This window comes from Varanus komodoensis, unplaced genomic scaffold, assembly GCF_004798865.1.
Source record: "Varanus komodoensis strain SLA01 unplaced genomic scaffold, ASM479886v1 scaffold2, whole genome shotgun sequence".
NCBI lineage: Eukaryota > Metazoa > Chordata > Lepidosauria > Squamata > Varanidae > Varanus > Varanus komodoensis.
In genome coordinates this window covers 3,023,345-3,037,721 of record NW_025335568.1, presented here as the reverse complement: position 1 = coordinate 3,037,721, position 14,377 = coordinate 3,023,345, and the positions used below count along the sequence as shown (strand labels likewise).

The 14,377-nt window shown below is 58.0% G+C and overlaps 1 protein-coding gene across 7 annotated transcripts in view; it reads right to left on the bottom strand.

The window, feature by feature from the left end:
• Positions 1-3,275: 3,275 nt before the first annotated feature.
• The window catches only part of ADAM33 (ADAM metallopeptidase domain 33), a 72,469-nt gene continuing 61,367 nt past the window's right edge, over positions 3,276-14,377 (bottom strand). For 6 of the 7 annotated variants that reach the window (XM_044428639.1, XM_044428640.1, XM_044428642.1 and 3 more), the window contains 7 exons: positions 13,698-13,806; positions 12,513-12,660; positions 11,217-11,328; positions 8,912-9,169; positions 7,724-7,887; positions 6,821-6,838; positions 3,276-5,392 (listed from right to left, as the gene is read on the bottom strand). In XM_044428639.1, coding sequence (XP_044284574.1) covers positions 5,341-5,392; positions 6,821-6,838; positions 7,724-7,887; positions 8,912-9,169; positions 11,217-11,328; positions 12,513-12,660; positions 13,698-13,806 — 861 coding nt within the window. In that variant the 3' untranslated portion in view covers positions 3,276-5,340. Of the gene's footprint in view, positions 5,393-6,820; positions 6,839-7,723; positions 7,888-8,911; positions 9,170-11,216; positions 11,329-12,512; positions 12,661-13,697; positions 13,807-14,377 lie in introns of those variants that run through there. The other variant, XM_044428641.1, reaches the window with a different exon arrangement.

Below are 14,377 nucleotides of genomic sequence, written 5' to 3'. Positions count from 1 at the left end.
GTGGACCTCTGCTGCCACCTGCTGCTCACAGCGCGCCAAGCCAGCCGGGCTCCTCCGCTGCGTCCGTCCGTCCGTCCGTCCGTCCGTCCGGCATCAGCGGGTGGCCGCCATGGCGCTCCTCGTCCAGGCCCTCCTGCTGCAATCCAGAGCGAGGCGCACCCAGCGCAGGGCGATCCCTGCCTTCCCTTTCCTTGCTGGGGATTCCTGAGAAAGGGGGAAGAGCGGGGAGCAGGAGAAGCCGGCGCCGGAGCAGCGCGGCTTTTAAGGAGGCACATCCCGTCGGTGGCGCCCGTGGGCCAAAGACACCCCGCGGATTTTGGCCAGGAAGACGCGTGAAGGCTCCTGCTCCCTCCTCCCCCTCTCGGGTCTCCAAATGCACGTGGACGGGGCAGCATGCCGGGAACTGAGGGCAACAGGAGGTCCTAAAGATTCCTGGGTCCAAGAGGGATTGCAGGAGAGAATTTCTGCAGCTGCCCAACAGAATGGGCAGAGTGGGTGGCTGGGAACGTAGCACTGGCTGGGGCGAGGGCCCTTGCCCCTGGGACTGGCAGCACGGGCTGGCAGCCTCCAGCCCTACCTCGAGCTGCTGGGGACATTTGCACCCAGAGCCCTGAGCCACTGGGCATTTACCACAGAGCAATAGCCCTTCCCTCTTCCCCACCTTTCACCTCATGGGCGACCAGGAAGGGGCAGCTAAGTCATGCCCCGGCCCTGCAGGGGATTCCGGTTAGCCACCCTCTCCCCCAAGCCTGGGAGGTGCCCCAGTAATGCAGCCAGACCCTAAAACGTGGCCCTAGTACAGGGGTTTTCACACTTCCTGATTTTAGGGGCCAGTTTCCCTGTCCGCTGCACCCGCACCAATGTGGAGGGATCTGGGAATCGGCAAGTGCCCTTGCCAACACCTGGCAAAGCAGCGCACCTGGAAGGGACTAGGTTGCCACCCGAGACTGATAGGCCAGATGGGCCGGGAGCACCACCTTCTGTCTGAATGGGCTCAGATCTCCAGGCCCTGAGGAACTGCATCCTGGAGCAATCGCCTGTCCAGGTGTGTGATGCTCGCCCTGATCTGGACTGGGTTGCACTCCCCCCAAGGGACAGGGCGTGTGGTTTGGGGTGCTCCTTGACCTGGAGCTGTCCTTGGAGTCTCAGGTGGCAGCTGTGGTGAGGAGCACCTTCCCCGCTTCGGCTGGTCCATCAGCTACATCCGTACCTGGGCAGACAGAGCCCAGAAGTGGCACTCCATGCTCTGGTAACCTGTGAAGGAGGTTAGGAGAGCGGGGACCCAGAGAAGGGCCTTTTCTGTGGTAGCACCGCAGGTCTGCGTCCTGCTCCCCAGAGAGGCTTGCCTGGCCTCAACACCGTGTTCCTTTCTGCAGCAGGCTAACTCCATTTTATTCACCCAGTATGTTAATGGTTGGATGCTTTTACCGTATATTTCCATATATTGAAGATTGTGTTTTCTTTAAGTGCTGTCAGTTTTTCTCTTTTGTAAGCAGTCTAGAGATCCATCTTGGATGTTAAGGTGGGATTAAAAAGTTTCAAATAAATAAATAAATGGAGTTGAAGAAAGAACTTGCAGAACCACTGTCTACTAACTTTAAGAAGTCCTGGAGGACAGGGGAAGTGCCAAAAGGCTCCGTCTTTACCTGTCTTAGAAAAGGGATGAAAGGAGAAACCTGCAAGCACCGGCTAGTCAGACTGACATCAATCCATGGGAAAATCCTGGAGCAGATTATAAAGCAGTCAATTTGCAAGCACCTTTAATGCAGTGATTACTAGAAGCCAACATGGATTTCTCAAGAACAAATTCTGCCAGACTAATCTGATCACATTTTTTGATTGGCTAACCTCCCTTGTGGACTATGAGGATGCCTTGGACATAATCTATCTTGACTTCAGCAAAGCTTTTGACAAAGTGTCCCATGAAATCCTGATTAGCAAACTAGAAAATGTGGGCTAGATGGAACCGCGATGAGGTGGATCCACAGTTGGCCACAGAAGCAGACTCCAAGAGCGCTCACCAGCGGCACCTTCTCAGACTGGGGGCGGGGGAGCCAGAGGGGCCCTGAGACCAGGGCTCTTCTGGCATTTGTCTTGATGATCTGGATAAGGAGGGGCAGGGAAGGCTGAGCCAATTTGTGGAGGACACAAAACTGGGTGAGAGGTGGGATAGCGACTATTCTGGAAAAAACAGGAGCAAATTCCAAAGGGATCTTAATAGGTTGGAGTGCTGGGATGGAAACTGCAGACTGCAGTGTCACAGGGGCAAATGAGGGGGTGTTGGACATCTGCACCGCTGCATCAGTTTAAGCTGCGGCAACCCAGATTCAGGCTGGGCATCCGGAAGAGCTTCCTCTCTGTCGGAGCAATGTGACCGTGGGACCAGCTGCCTGGAGGGGTGGGGGGCTCTCCCACACTGGAGGCATTCAAGGTGAAACTGGGCAGCCACCTGAGTGGGAGGGTGTGGCTTGGTGTCCTGCACCAGCAGGGGGTTGGACTCGATGGCCTTCGTGGCCCCTTCCAACTCTACCATGCTAGGATTCTGTGAAGATGGAATCCTTGGCTCAACCATAGCACCAGTGAGAAAGATCTCGGAATTGTTGTAGATTACAAGCTGAAAATGAGTCGTCAATGCAATGCGGACCCCAAAAGGGCAAATGCTATTTTGGGCTGCTTTAATAGAAGCATCACTTCCAAAACACATGAAGTGCTAGTTCCCCTTTGCTCAGCACAGGTGAGGCGTCACCTGGAATTCTGCACCCAGTTCCAGAAAGGTGCCAACCCCCAGAAAGGGGGCAGCGCTCCAGGCCTGGAAGACCACGAGAAGGCCAAGGGCAGACACAACACCCCTCCACAAGTCCTGGGGAGGGTGTTGCTCAGAGGAGAGCCAAGATGGGGCGAAAGGGCTATGTGGTACCTTTGGTAGCAGAGTTGCGGGGGAGGGGGGAGGGGGGGAGAGAGAGAAGGGGATGGAAGGGAAGATAATGTATATATTCTTAGTGTTCTAGTTCTATACAGTGCTTTAATGGATAATTTTGTATGTATGCTTGAATGGTGCTTAATGTGTTTCAGCTTTAATATTTGTAATAATAGCTTTTAATGTTCTGCATTCTGAAAAACGGTTGTTTGCTTTTTCTAATGCTCTGTTTCCATTTCCAACATACAGTGGTACGATTTAGTGAAGTTGTGTTAATATTTGAGGTACGTTTAAGGGTATGAAGTGCCTGTGATTAAATAATGAGGTATTTACCATTAAAAACACTTGTCAATCTCTATTTAAATAAGAAAAAGCCCTTTATTTCTTCATTATTTTTCAGAAGGGAAGTGGGGGTTGGTGGTTTCCAAAATTATGTTGAAGGCACACATCTCTGGGAGAAAGGGGCCCAGCATGAAAGTCTCAGCTTCTGGCCTGCCTGAGCTCAGCACATGAGGTACGCCTGGATCGCCCGGGACGCACGGAGAAAAAGCGGAAGTCTGCTGGCCCATCAGAACGAATGAGGAGCCATCTGTGGCTACGGGCAACCAGCAGATGAGGCACTTGGAAGGGACCGGCTTGCAGCGTTCCAACGGTCTGCAGAGAGCAGAGGAAAACCCAGATTCTAGGCCAAGATTAATGCCAGTTCAGCATCTTTGCACAGGCTGACTTCATTTGCATAATCAAGAATTTTTTTTAAGCCCTTCCCTGAATTTCTGGCCAGATCTAAGGAAATGGGACGGCACTGAGGTGTAAGTCTGGGAAAGGGCACTGAAGGGGGAGCCGTGCACCAAGCCACACGGGAGGCACGGGAGTTCTGCTCTTGGAGCGAGGAGGCCACGCCGCCCCGATGAAGCGGGGCCTTCACGGGAATGCTGCTCCCGGGAAGAGCAGGGCCAGAGAGGCGGCGCTCACGCTTGCTCCCAAGTCACATTTTCAGGTTCGGGAACGCAGGGCCCCAGGAGGTGCGGACGCCTCCTTCCCGCATAACGGAGGCCTGAGGGAGCAGAGGCCGTTCACGCGTCCCCCAGGGAAAGGTCGGGAGCCTCCCACGGAGCACCAACAGCAGCACGCAGCCGGATCGGCGCCGGACGCCCCTCACTAACGGAAAGCATGTCCCCCACCACAAAGACGGTCTCCGCGAGGGCAACTGAGGTGCAGCTGGGAGTGGGGGCCCGGGGCTCGTGTGCCGGCCGTGGCGCATCGCTCGGCCACTCCAGCCCTATCCACGCGCCGAGCCCCCTCCCAGCTCGTGGCGGCTCGCCTGGTCTCCTTGCCCCGGGCCTGCCCCCGTTCCCCACAAACAGAGCAGCGCACCTCACCGATGCGCGACCCCCAACCAGTGGGGGGATCCCTGCCGCGGCAGCGCTGTTTGCGTGAGGCAACGGTGGCCGCTGGCGCAGAGTGGCAGCCGTGAACTGGGGGCATGTAAACAGGTACGAGGGGGGGTGTCACCTCGAAAAGATGAGGGGACCTGCCCACCCCGGGTTGTTTTAACCGGAATTGCCACCCTGCGAGGCCTTGATCAGGACTAGGGTACGTGGCTGCGGACGGCGGAGAGGGAACTTGCCCCCAGGTGGCTTTTCTGGCGGAAATTCCATGAGCCCCGACACGATCCACCCGCAGAGGTAGCCTCACTCCACGGGGTCCCAATCCAGACCCCACACGGCCCCCCCGGCGGCCGTTTCTGCAATGGGCAGCCATGTGGCAAAGCGCTTGCACAGAAATGCAGCTCTCCTGTCTTTCCCCCTCTGCGTATGTCACACCACAGCTCCCATCCTGGCCGTGCTGGCCGAGGATGATTGGGACTGTAGTCCCGCACGCGGGAGAGGGGCACCGAGCCGGAACAGGCGGCCCCATGCCGGGGACGCCAGGCACTTGGGAAAGCTGGGGTCCCGGGACAGCAGCTCCGGAGGACAGCATGGAGCGCTTGGGAATCCAGCGAGGAAGGGGGGGGGGTCCTCTGAGGCTCCGTCAGAGGAGGAGGTAGCTAAGTGTGGCCCACCGCTTTCGGGCGGCTTCCGTGGATCAGGACCGGGCCCTCCGGAGACCTGACGCCCTAGGTGCGGGAACGCAAGCCCCGACGGGCAGCGGCGCAGCCCACCATTCACAGAAGGGCCGCAACGGGCTTTCTCCGCCGCTCCCCGAGGCTCGCCGCCCCCCGATCCCCGTGCCCGCAGGGGAGCGCTGCTTCCCCCATCCACAGCCCCTCCACATCCTTCGTCATCGTTAGTGGAAACGACCGTGACTTTTCTTCAAAAACGAAACGAAACAGTCTTTGGTAGCGAAAGTCCCTGCTTGAGTGCAGTAGTGCAAATCAGGAAGGAGGCGTCTGCCGAAGGTCCGCGGCCCCGATTCCACCGTGGTCATTTCCTCGAGGGGAAGGAAGCGGACTGGACTTTCAAGCCCGGGGCAGGTCTGGGGAAAGGACCAGGCAAAGTCAGTGCCCCACCAGGAGGAAGCGCCGTGGCCAGAGAGCCTCGTGCGGGACATGCAGCGAGGGGTCGGAACGGCCAGCCCAAGTCAAGGGCAGCCCCAGCCCACCGGACCCCCGTCCTGCTGCAGCCCCCCCCCCCCCCCCCCCTCCCCCCCCCCTAGCATTTCCTAAACAAAGTTCCCCCCGCGGGTGGACCAGGGGCTGAACGGCTACATGGGGGGGGGGGGGGGGGGAGGCGCCTTCCCAGAGATCGCAGATGGGGGGGGAAGGTCCCCCCTCCAAGTTGCAATGTTGAGAGCAATGTTCCCACCCCCACCTCCCGGGCATAAGGCTCGGAGGAGGCCTTGGGCTCTCAGAGGAGGCCTTGTCCAACCCTAATTCCAAGAAAAACGACGGGCGATTTGTGCTCGCGTGTTAGCTGCGAAAATAGCGGTGCGCGCGTCACGCAGCGATGTGGCTGAAGGTGGGTGTGAGAAGGGGAGGGAGGGGGGGCGCGCATGAGGAAGCAAGCCTGCTGCCGGGCCGCCCCGTCTTTCGCTCTGGCCCATCCTTTTCATTTCTGCTCTTAGCTCTGCCCCACGTCGGCAGCAGCCTCCAAGGGTGCCCTGAGAGAAGGAGTCCCACAGCCTGAAAAGCGTCTGGGCCCCGCTCAGGTGGTGGCAACTGCTCCCTGCGGCGCCACTGGATCGGGGGCCCCAACAGACAGGGCAGGGGAAGGCCCACGGTCATGGCTGAGCCAAAAGCGCTGAGCCAGAAGCGCTTCCCCCGCCCCCCGGGCTGCCTCCCCCCTCCAGGGACGTGTCACGTTCCCCCGCTGTTTCTCCAGACGGGGTCGGCCTCTGCACAGCAGGGAGACGAAAGGGTGAAGAGGGAGGCCGCCCCAGGCCACGTCCAGGGGCTTCTCAGGGCCTCTGCCCAGGATGCCTGCCTCGCATGCAGTCGCTTTGCCGGAAAGGCCTCCCCCACACGGCGCTGGCTCGAAGCTTTGCGGGGTGCCGGGGCCAGCCACCCTCAGTACCCCCCCCCCCGTGAGGCCCCCTTCTCCGTGCCATGGCCCCAGCCGCTCTTGCTCTACTTCCTCCTCGTGGGCAACCTTTTGGTCTTGCCAGGCAGAGAACCGGGGCGCACGGAGGCGGCCGCGTCTCCCACTCCCTCCCCTCCACCAGTCCTCTGGGCCAGAGGGAGGGGAAGATGGGCCAGCTGGCTGCAGCACAGAGAGGAGGGGCAGCTCCAGGGGGACTGGTCCGTGGGCCCCCACTGGGGTGCGGGCCCCAGCAGATGCCCGGCCAGGCCTACCCTTGGCGCTGGCCCTCCAACTATATCTTGTCTTCTTGAGCAAGTGAGCATGCGCAAACAGCCCAGGACGAGAAAATGGATTTTGCTGTGCCGGCCACAGCAGTGGCACTCACCTCTGCGGTGGCGAGGGCCTGTCGGGGAAAGAAAAAACACAGAGGTTTGTCAGTGGATGGGCTTCAGGGTTCAGAATCTCGCAGCATTTGGGGGCTTCTGGCTGCTGGCAGCTTCAGAGAGTTGCCGGTTTCTGTCCCCTGGGGAGGGAGCTTTTGAGATGGCGTCTCAGCCCGAAACAGCCCTGCCTTTCCTCATGCCACATCCCTCAGCAAGGCCTCCCCAGAGTCCTGCCCCAGGCAAACTGGGAAGCCTCGTGGGCTCAGGTTCCAGTTTTATCATAGAAAACGTTGCTGTCGGCACCGAAAGAAAAACATGGATTAGAACGCTTAGAACGCTTCTCCATTTCTGAATAAGTCGTTTTCACTTTCAGAAATGAGCGTGGTGGATTTCTCCGTCCATCTTGGGTGAGAAATTATCCGCAGTGATTCCCGTTGCCAGAACGGACTCCCAGGAAATTCCCCCACTGGTTCCATGAATGGTCCACCTTCACATAAAGACCCCGGTTGGGTCAAACTTTCTCAAGATGCCACACCGATGCGAGCTCAGCCCCCAGAACACAGGCAACGAAATGGCCCATTCCAGCATTTCTGCAACACCGTTCCCCAAACCTAGCCGCCAGCAAACCAGACTACAACTCCCATCACTCCCAGCCAGCACTGGCAGTGCTGGCTGAGTAGGAGCTGCAGTCCAGCACATTTTGGCGGGAGGGAAAATCCGTCATCCTGGAATGCCAAGCGCAGGAGCCATTTGGCCAGAACGTCAAGCTGCTCCGATGCCAACCCTGCGACCGCCCTTTTGGCCCCCGCTGCAGCCGCCCCCCTGCCCACCGCCTGCCCCCTCCCACCCAGGGGCCGTCGGGACCATCAAGGCTGCCGCCGCAACCGGCCCCGTCGCCAACTTACTTGAGTGGCTTGCAGAAGTGGCCCGAGGAGACGCCGGCGGCCGCCTTGGAGTTCGAGGGAGGCACCATAACCAGCAAGGCCTGCCCCTGAGCTGACGGCCGCTCTTTCGCCAGAAGGGGGTTCCCCGGGAGGGGCTTGCGGGGGGGCCGCTGTTTCAGATCGACCTAGCAGCGGGGGAAGAGGGGGAGACGGCCGTTGGAGCTGGCTGCCGGCCTCTGGTTTGGCTGTGCTGCCGTGCGTTGCTCACTGCTCCAAAATGCCAGGACCCGAATATGGAGCGGAAGACACATTTTGGGGAGGGAGAGAGGCACCGTGCACAGGGTTACTCATCTCCCGCATCCCCGAAGCTCCGGCTCCATTTCCCCTTCTCCAGATCGTGTTGCCGGCCTCCCTTTCGGAACGGCAGGGAGATACAAGGGCTTCGCACCAGTTTGCAAATCGCTCAGAAGTAATTTGCAACCCCGAATTTGTCGGGGAGCACATGTTCCCCAAAAGCTGCAAAGGCCAAACTCGGCATTTCTGTTTGGCTCCGTGAGCACTCTAAAAGATGCACTTTTTAGAAAAGCACACCTTTCAAAAAGGTGTGCTTGTCCTCCGTTGACTCTAGTAGGTATCCCATTTGGGGCAACCGGAAGGACAGGTTCTCTCTCTTGGATGCACACCTGTGCAGTGAAGGTGCGTGAGAGTGTCAGGGAAGCCGAGAGCCGTGCCGTGGGGAGGGGCAGTCCCTCTCACCAGGCTGGTCCCCCGCAGGCTCTCCCAGAGCTGAAGCCCACCCTCTGGCGCCCCATGGTCACCCAGCAGATGAGAAGGGGCTTCTCTCATGGTGATCCAGGCAGAGAAACTCCTCCGGGCAGCCATGGGGCAGCTGCAGCAGCTGAAGGCCCCCCGGCGGAGAATCTTTCACGGACGACGGCAAATGCTGGTTAGCGCTGCGTAGAAGAAGGCGATGGCAGACCGCTTCTGGACCTTCCTCCCTTGACAATGAGGTGCATTCACAGGTGGCGCCTTGACGGCACACAGCAACCAAGCTGGTCACCGCAGGAGCGAGCCAAGCTGAGCTCTGAAGTGTGGGTTTGGAGGCCCATAGGGAGCCCGAGGCTCCAGCGGGTCTGCGTGCTCCCACAGCGCCCCCTCCGAAGCCCGATCCCTGCCGAGGCCGGACAGGGAGGGCCAAGCACGACTCACCCAGTGGGTCCTGGCAGGGCTGCTGGGAAGGGGTTTCTTCGGCGGAGGCAGCTTGGCTTGCGCAGCCGGAGTCGCTTTGGTGGGAACGGCGGGGTGGGGGGATTTGCCGGAAGGCAGCGGTGGCGGTCTGGAGGGCTTGAAATCTTTCGGAAGAGGCACGGCCGGGCTGGGTGGAGGACGGAGAGGGCGGACGACGTTGACCGGGTGGGACGCGCTCTGATGGGGGCTTGGTTTAAGCACGGGCATGCTCCTCGTGGCCTGCAGAGGAAGCAGAGAGAGGGCGGGAAGCATTCGGCCCTGCACCACCGCTGGCAGGACCAAAAAGCGGGAGAAGGACTTTCCTAAAAGTGCGGAGCAGGAAACCGTAAGGCCAGCCTTGTTCTTTACTGACTCTGTTCCCCCGTTCCTCCTTTAACATCGGACAACTCATGCAGGGGGCAAAGTGGCAGCGAGTCGGGGGACCCTTGGCCAGTCCAGCCATCCTCTGCTCAAGGATGCTTCTAGCCCTGGATTAAGCTGCCACTGGGGGAGCGTTTTCTCCTTCAAGACATAGCAAAACACGCCATTTAGATACGTGATTGATCATTCACAGGACCTATTGACAAATGCCACCATTCATGTGTTATGACATAAAAACGGTGATATAAATGCTTGCTTTGTTTCAACTCGAATAACAGAGTGCAGTTGAAGGACACAGAAGGATCAGTTCAAGTTGCGACAACCCGGATTCAGGCTGGACATCAGCAAAAGCTTCCTCACAGTCAGAGCAATAGGGCAGGGGAACCAGCTGCCTGGAGGGGTGGGGGGCTCTCCCACGATGGAGACACTCAAGGCGAAACTGGGCAGCCACCTGAGTGGGATGGTGTGACTCGGTGTCCTGCACCAGCAGAGGGTTGGACTCGATGGCCTTCATGGCCCCTTCCAACTCTGTGATTCTACGATTCTATGAAGTAATTATGGAATTGCTGGAGATCTTGGGATCTATTTAAAGGGTTCGCTAATTTGGGGGTGGCCAACGTGTGGCCCTGCAACCTACGAGGGTTCTAGGTCATGGGGTTATGCAGTGCAGCGGTGAGTGCAGTGATCCGGGTTCTAGGCTGCACTGGGCCACATAGCCCACCGGGTGCCTTCAGGACAATCCCTCACCTTCCGTCTCCCCTGCCTTGGCAGATCATTGTTGGGAGGGTAAGATCGAAAGGGGGAGGATTATGCAATCCAACTTGAGTTCCTTGAAGAAAGGGGGGGTGAGATATAAATATAATAAATAAATATACTCCCATCAGCCCTCACCCTCATAGGCGATACTGAGGGATCATGGGAGTTGTAGGCCAAAACTCTCCCACTTCTGCATGCATTCTTCCTTCATGCCCGTCTCACTTGTTTCCCTGTTGAAGGGCTTCATCGCAAGAGCACAGGGTGCTGATGAATTTGCGCTCTTGCGCCCGTCCCACAGCATCACTGCTCCTCCAAGACGGATGAACTGACCTAAGATGAATTCCTAACCTGAGATGAACGAACGGGGAACGGGTAGAGCGGGTCAGAGGGGGGCCTCAGGAGCACGGGATGCCTCCACAAGCAGCACTGCTCAGCCGGGCAATCAGGCTTCTGAGGACTGTGCTGATGTTACGACATTTGTGTGCAAATGAGGAGGGGAGAGACCGGCCCCTGGCCTTGACTCCCGGGTCCCACACGCTCTGAAGGAGCCAACAGACGCACAAAACCTGCGTTTCCTGCCGATCCCGACCGTGCAGGCGGATCATGCCCAACTGGGATGCCCTCCCAGGAACGCCCGCCTTTTCCGAGGCCCTGACGGTGCCTGCCGTGGGCATGAGCACATAGATTCTCTTAACTGAGGCTTAATGCAGACAGGGGCATGGACAAAGCGAGCTGGCATCTCACTCTTGCCCCTGAAAACACTGTTTCTCGAGTCTGCAATCTAAGGTGGGGATTTATTTATTTATTTATTTATTTCTCGATTTATATCCTGCCTTTTTCCTACAAAGGGCTCCAGGCAGCTTGCATCATTCTCCTCCTCCATCTTATCCCCACAACAACAACCCTGTGAGGTAGGCTGGGCTGAGAGGCTGTGACTGGCCCAAAGTCACCCAGTGGGCTCCATGGCCGAGCAGGGACCAGAACCCGGATCGTCTGAGTCCCAGTCCCACGCTCTTAACCACCACCCCACACCGGCCCTGGGTCCGGATGGAAGGGAAGAAGACGGCCCGAGCACCGAGCCTGCCGACGGGCCATCGACGTGCCGCAGGGCTTGAACTGGTTTGCCCCAGGAGTCTGTGGGCCTGCTTACCTGGCTGGAGCTTCTGCCCACAGCTTTGCCGGAGGAAGGGGCCACAACGGTCTGCAGGGTGAAGGCGGAGTTCTGGTGGCCACAGTCAGCCTTCTGACGGACGTCTCCGTTCCTATCGGGAAGCACAAAGGGAAAACAACAACCCAGGGTTATCGAGGGCTGCCAAACCGCAACCTGACTTAAAAACTGACTGGGGGGCTGGCGGCGGGGGAGGGGAACCATCCTGGAGGTCAGCCGTGGGGGCTCTTCTGGCCACGGAGCGCATAGCTGCGCATCAGGCCTGCTTCCCACCACGCCTCTCCTACAGCTTCTCCAAACAATCCCGGCTTCTGATGTTTGGTGAGGACTCTGATTAGTTCCATTTGAAGTCCTTAGTGCCCCTGTGAAGCTTCAGCCGCCAAGATCTTTGAAGGAGAAGGAAGACTATCAGACCAGCTGACGTGGTGCCAGTGGGCCTTGAGCCCAAGCTGCACCCCAAATTGCTTCCGACTTCAGCCTTTTCCCAAGAAGGCAGCAGGGGCTTAACCCAACGGTCGAGGAAGGTAGATGGACACCTGCCTATCTCGCGCAGAGGAGACTGCAGGTGGGTCCCGCCCTCAGGCCCAGGAGGAAGCTGAGAAGTGGCTTCTACGATAAAGGGGTGGTGTTTAAACTGGAGAAGGGAATTAACAGCAGTGCTTTCTTAAAAAGCACAATCCCAATTCTTGCTCCTGGCAGCCCTGGAGGCAGCAGCAAGTCCGGCCTGCAAACGTCACATGACCTGCAGAGCCCAGCGTGAAGGTACCCCGATTCCCCATGCCCTGCTAGTGCCCTGGACAGGGACGACAGCGCCCCCCCCCCCAGCATCACCCTCAAGGCAGGGCCCCCCTCCTGCTTCCTAGGCCGCTCCGGCATGGCTTGACCATTTGTCCTTGAATAAACCGTTGCAGTTTATTTTCGAGCCTGATCTTATTTTCCAGCGATCGGCAAGAGCTCATTTGGCGGCAATCCCCATCGGTTTTCCTCTGTCGTCCCCCTGGACGCAACTGCTGCTCATCCAGTCGCCTCTGGTCCACCCCCTAATTTAGCGCCGCAGGAGGGGAGACAGCCGAGCATGACTGCAGGAGCATTCGAACGGCTACACGTGTCCGTTCACGGAGAGCTGCGTTCCATCCGCGCATCACGGAACGGGCCACCGGCAGCTCCCCCAGGGGACCCCACGTGGGGCAGGAAAGCAGCGTCGGAGCCCGCAGTGGCCAAGCCACTCATTCAAAGCCACGAAGCCTCCCCAGTCCCACGGAATGCCCCCCTGCTGACCGGCAGGCCTCACGGTTTTTCCTGAAGGCTTTGCTCGTCTTCCAGAAGAAGGAGCGCTCCTTTCTGTTGCAGACGTAGAGTGCGACCGGGATCGTGACCAGGCACGCCAAGAGGACCATCGCCAGACCTATCCAGGTGCTTTTGTGGCCTGTGGGGGGAGGCAAGGGTCAGAGCCAATGCGTGCCCCCATGACGGGGCCCGATCGGGGCTGCCCACGCAACCCATCTGCCGCTACTCCGAATAAGGCCATTCAATTCCTGGAAAAGGCATGTGCATGTGGGGATGTCACGTGGAGGTGGGGAGAGACCTGTTCACCCCTGCAGAGGAGGGCAGGACGCGCTCCAACGGAGCAGAGCTCAGGGAGCCAAGGCTCAATTTGGGTGCCAGGAAGCACTTCCTGACAGTCAGGTCCCCGAGGGTCTGGAATGGGCTTCCACGGGAGGTCGCTGAGGCCCCATCGGTGAGGTTGTTCAAGGAGAGGCTGGATGGTCACATGGCAGGCATGTCGTGAGCAGAGCCGACTGGTGCCGGGGGTCAGACTAGATGGCCCGGGAGGCCCCTTCTGACTCGCTCTGTTTCTATGCATGGAAGTAAACTTAGCGGAAGATGCAAATAGATAACTGACTTGCCAAAATTACAGAAAAGACATGGGTTGATCCATATTGAAAATGCAAAGCTCTATCTTTTTAGAGTTATATCTGATATATTTAAGATGGCAATATTCATATGTATATGTAGGCCATAAACACTGCAAAACCCTAAAACCTGCATTACATTGTTCTAATGGGTCAACATCCAACCGCATTAGCCGAAGTTTATGTAATTCTTCATTCTCGTAGCCTTGCATGAGAAAGGCAAGCTATTCTTGTTCTCGGCACCAATACGGCGAGCTTCATTCTTCAGGAAGTGCTGCATAGAACTGGAATGTGCATTTTCTACCTTTATCTATCTATTTACCCATCGATGTAATAACTTTAATTACCACTGGCCATTCCTTAAAGAAGCTCTAAACTGCTTTAAAAAAAGACCCTCGAGGCCATCTAGTCTGAGCCCTGGCTCCAGCCAGCTCAGCCACCATGCGGGTGTCCATTATGCTGTTGCTAAAACATAATAATTCAGAAAGACTCTGATCCGGCAATCAGCCCTCCTTGCCTGGCCCTGGGGCATCAGCCCACTGGGACTTACTGTCATACTGCACCGGGCCGCTGTCCACGCTGCCCCCCAGGCCGGGCTTCTCACAGAACGGAGGGGCCCACCCCGCGTTGCAGTGGCAATTCCCGTTGCTGTTGCAGACCTAGAAGAGACGCTCGAGGTGAGGCCCCTGTCAGCCCCGGGAAGTCATTCTGCGGCACGGAAAAACAAACCCTGCGACGCAGACAAAACGGATCCGGCAGAATTGCTTCCTGGCCCAGCAAAAACTATTCTCACGACGTCTGTCTCAGTCACACTGGGCTTTGCCCCTTCGTTCCTTGGACTCGCAACACGGAAGGAAAATCTTCGCTGGCTGGAATGAAGGGGCACCTCCTGCACTCTCTCCCCCCATTCACAACTTACGCAGTTCAGACTCGAAATTGTGTCTCGAGCAGGAAGCCATGTCCCGGTTCTCTTTGTCTCGAGAAGCACCTTCTCCCCTCTGTGCCCCCCGCCCCTTGAGATCTGAGGCAGAGGCCCTCCTCCGGGAGCTGTCCTTGAAAGAGATCAGGAGGGTGGCTACCCGGAGCAGGGCCTTCTCTGCGGTGGCGCCCCGACTGTGGAACACGCTCCCAGAGAGGTCCGCCTGGCGCCAATGCTTCTTTCCTTTCGGCATCAGTCAAAACCCTTTTTATTCTCCCAGTATTTTAACTGCTAATTTGTCTTAATTTGTG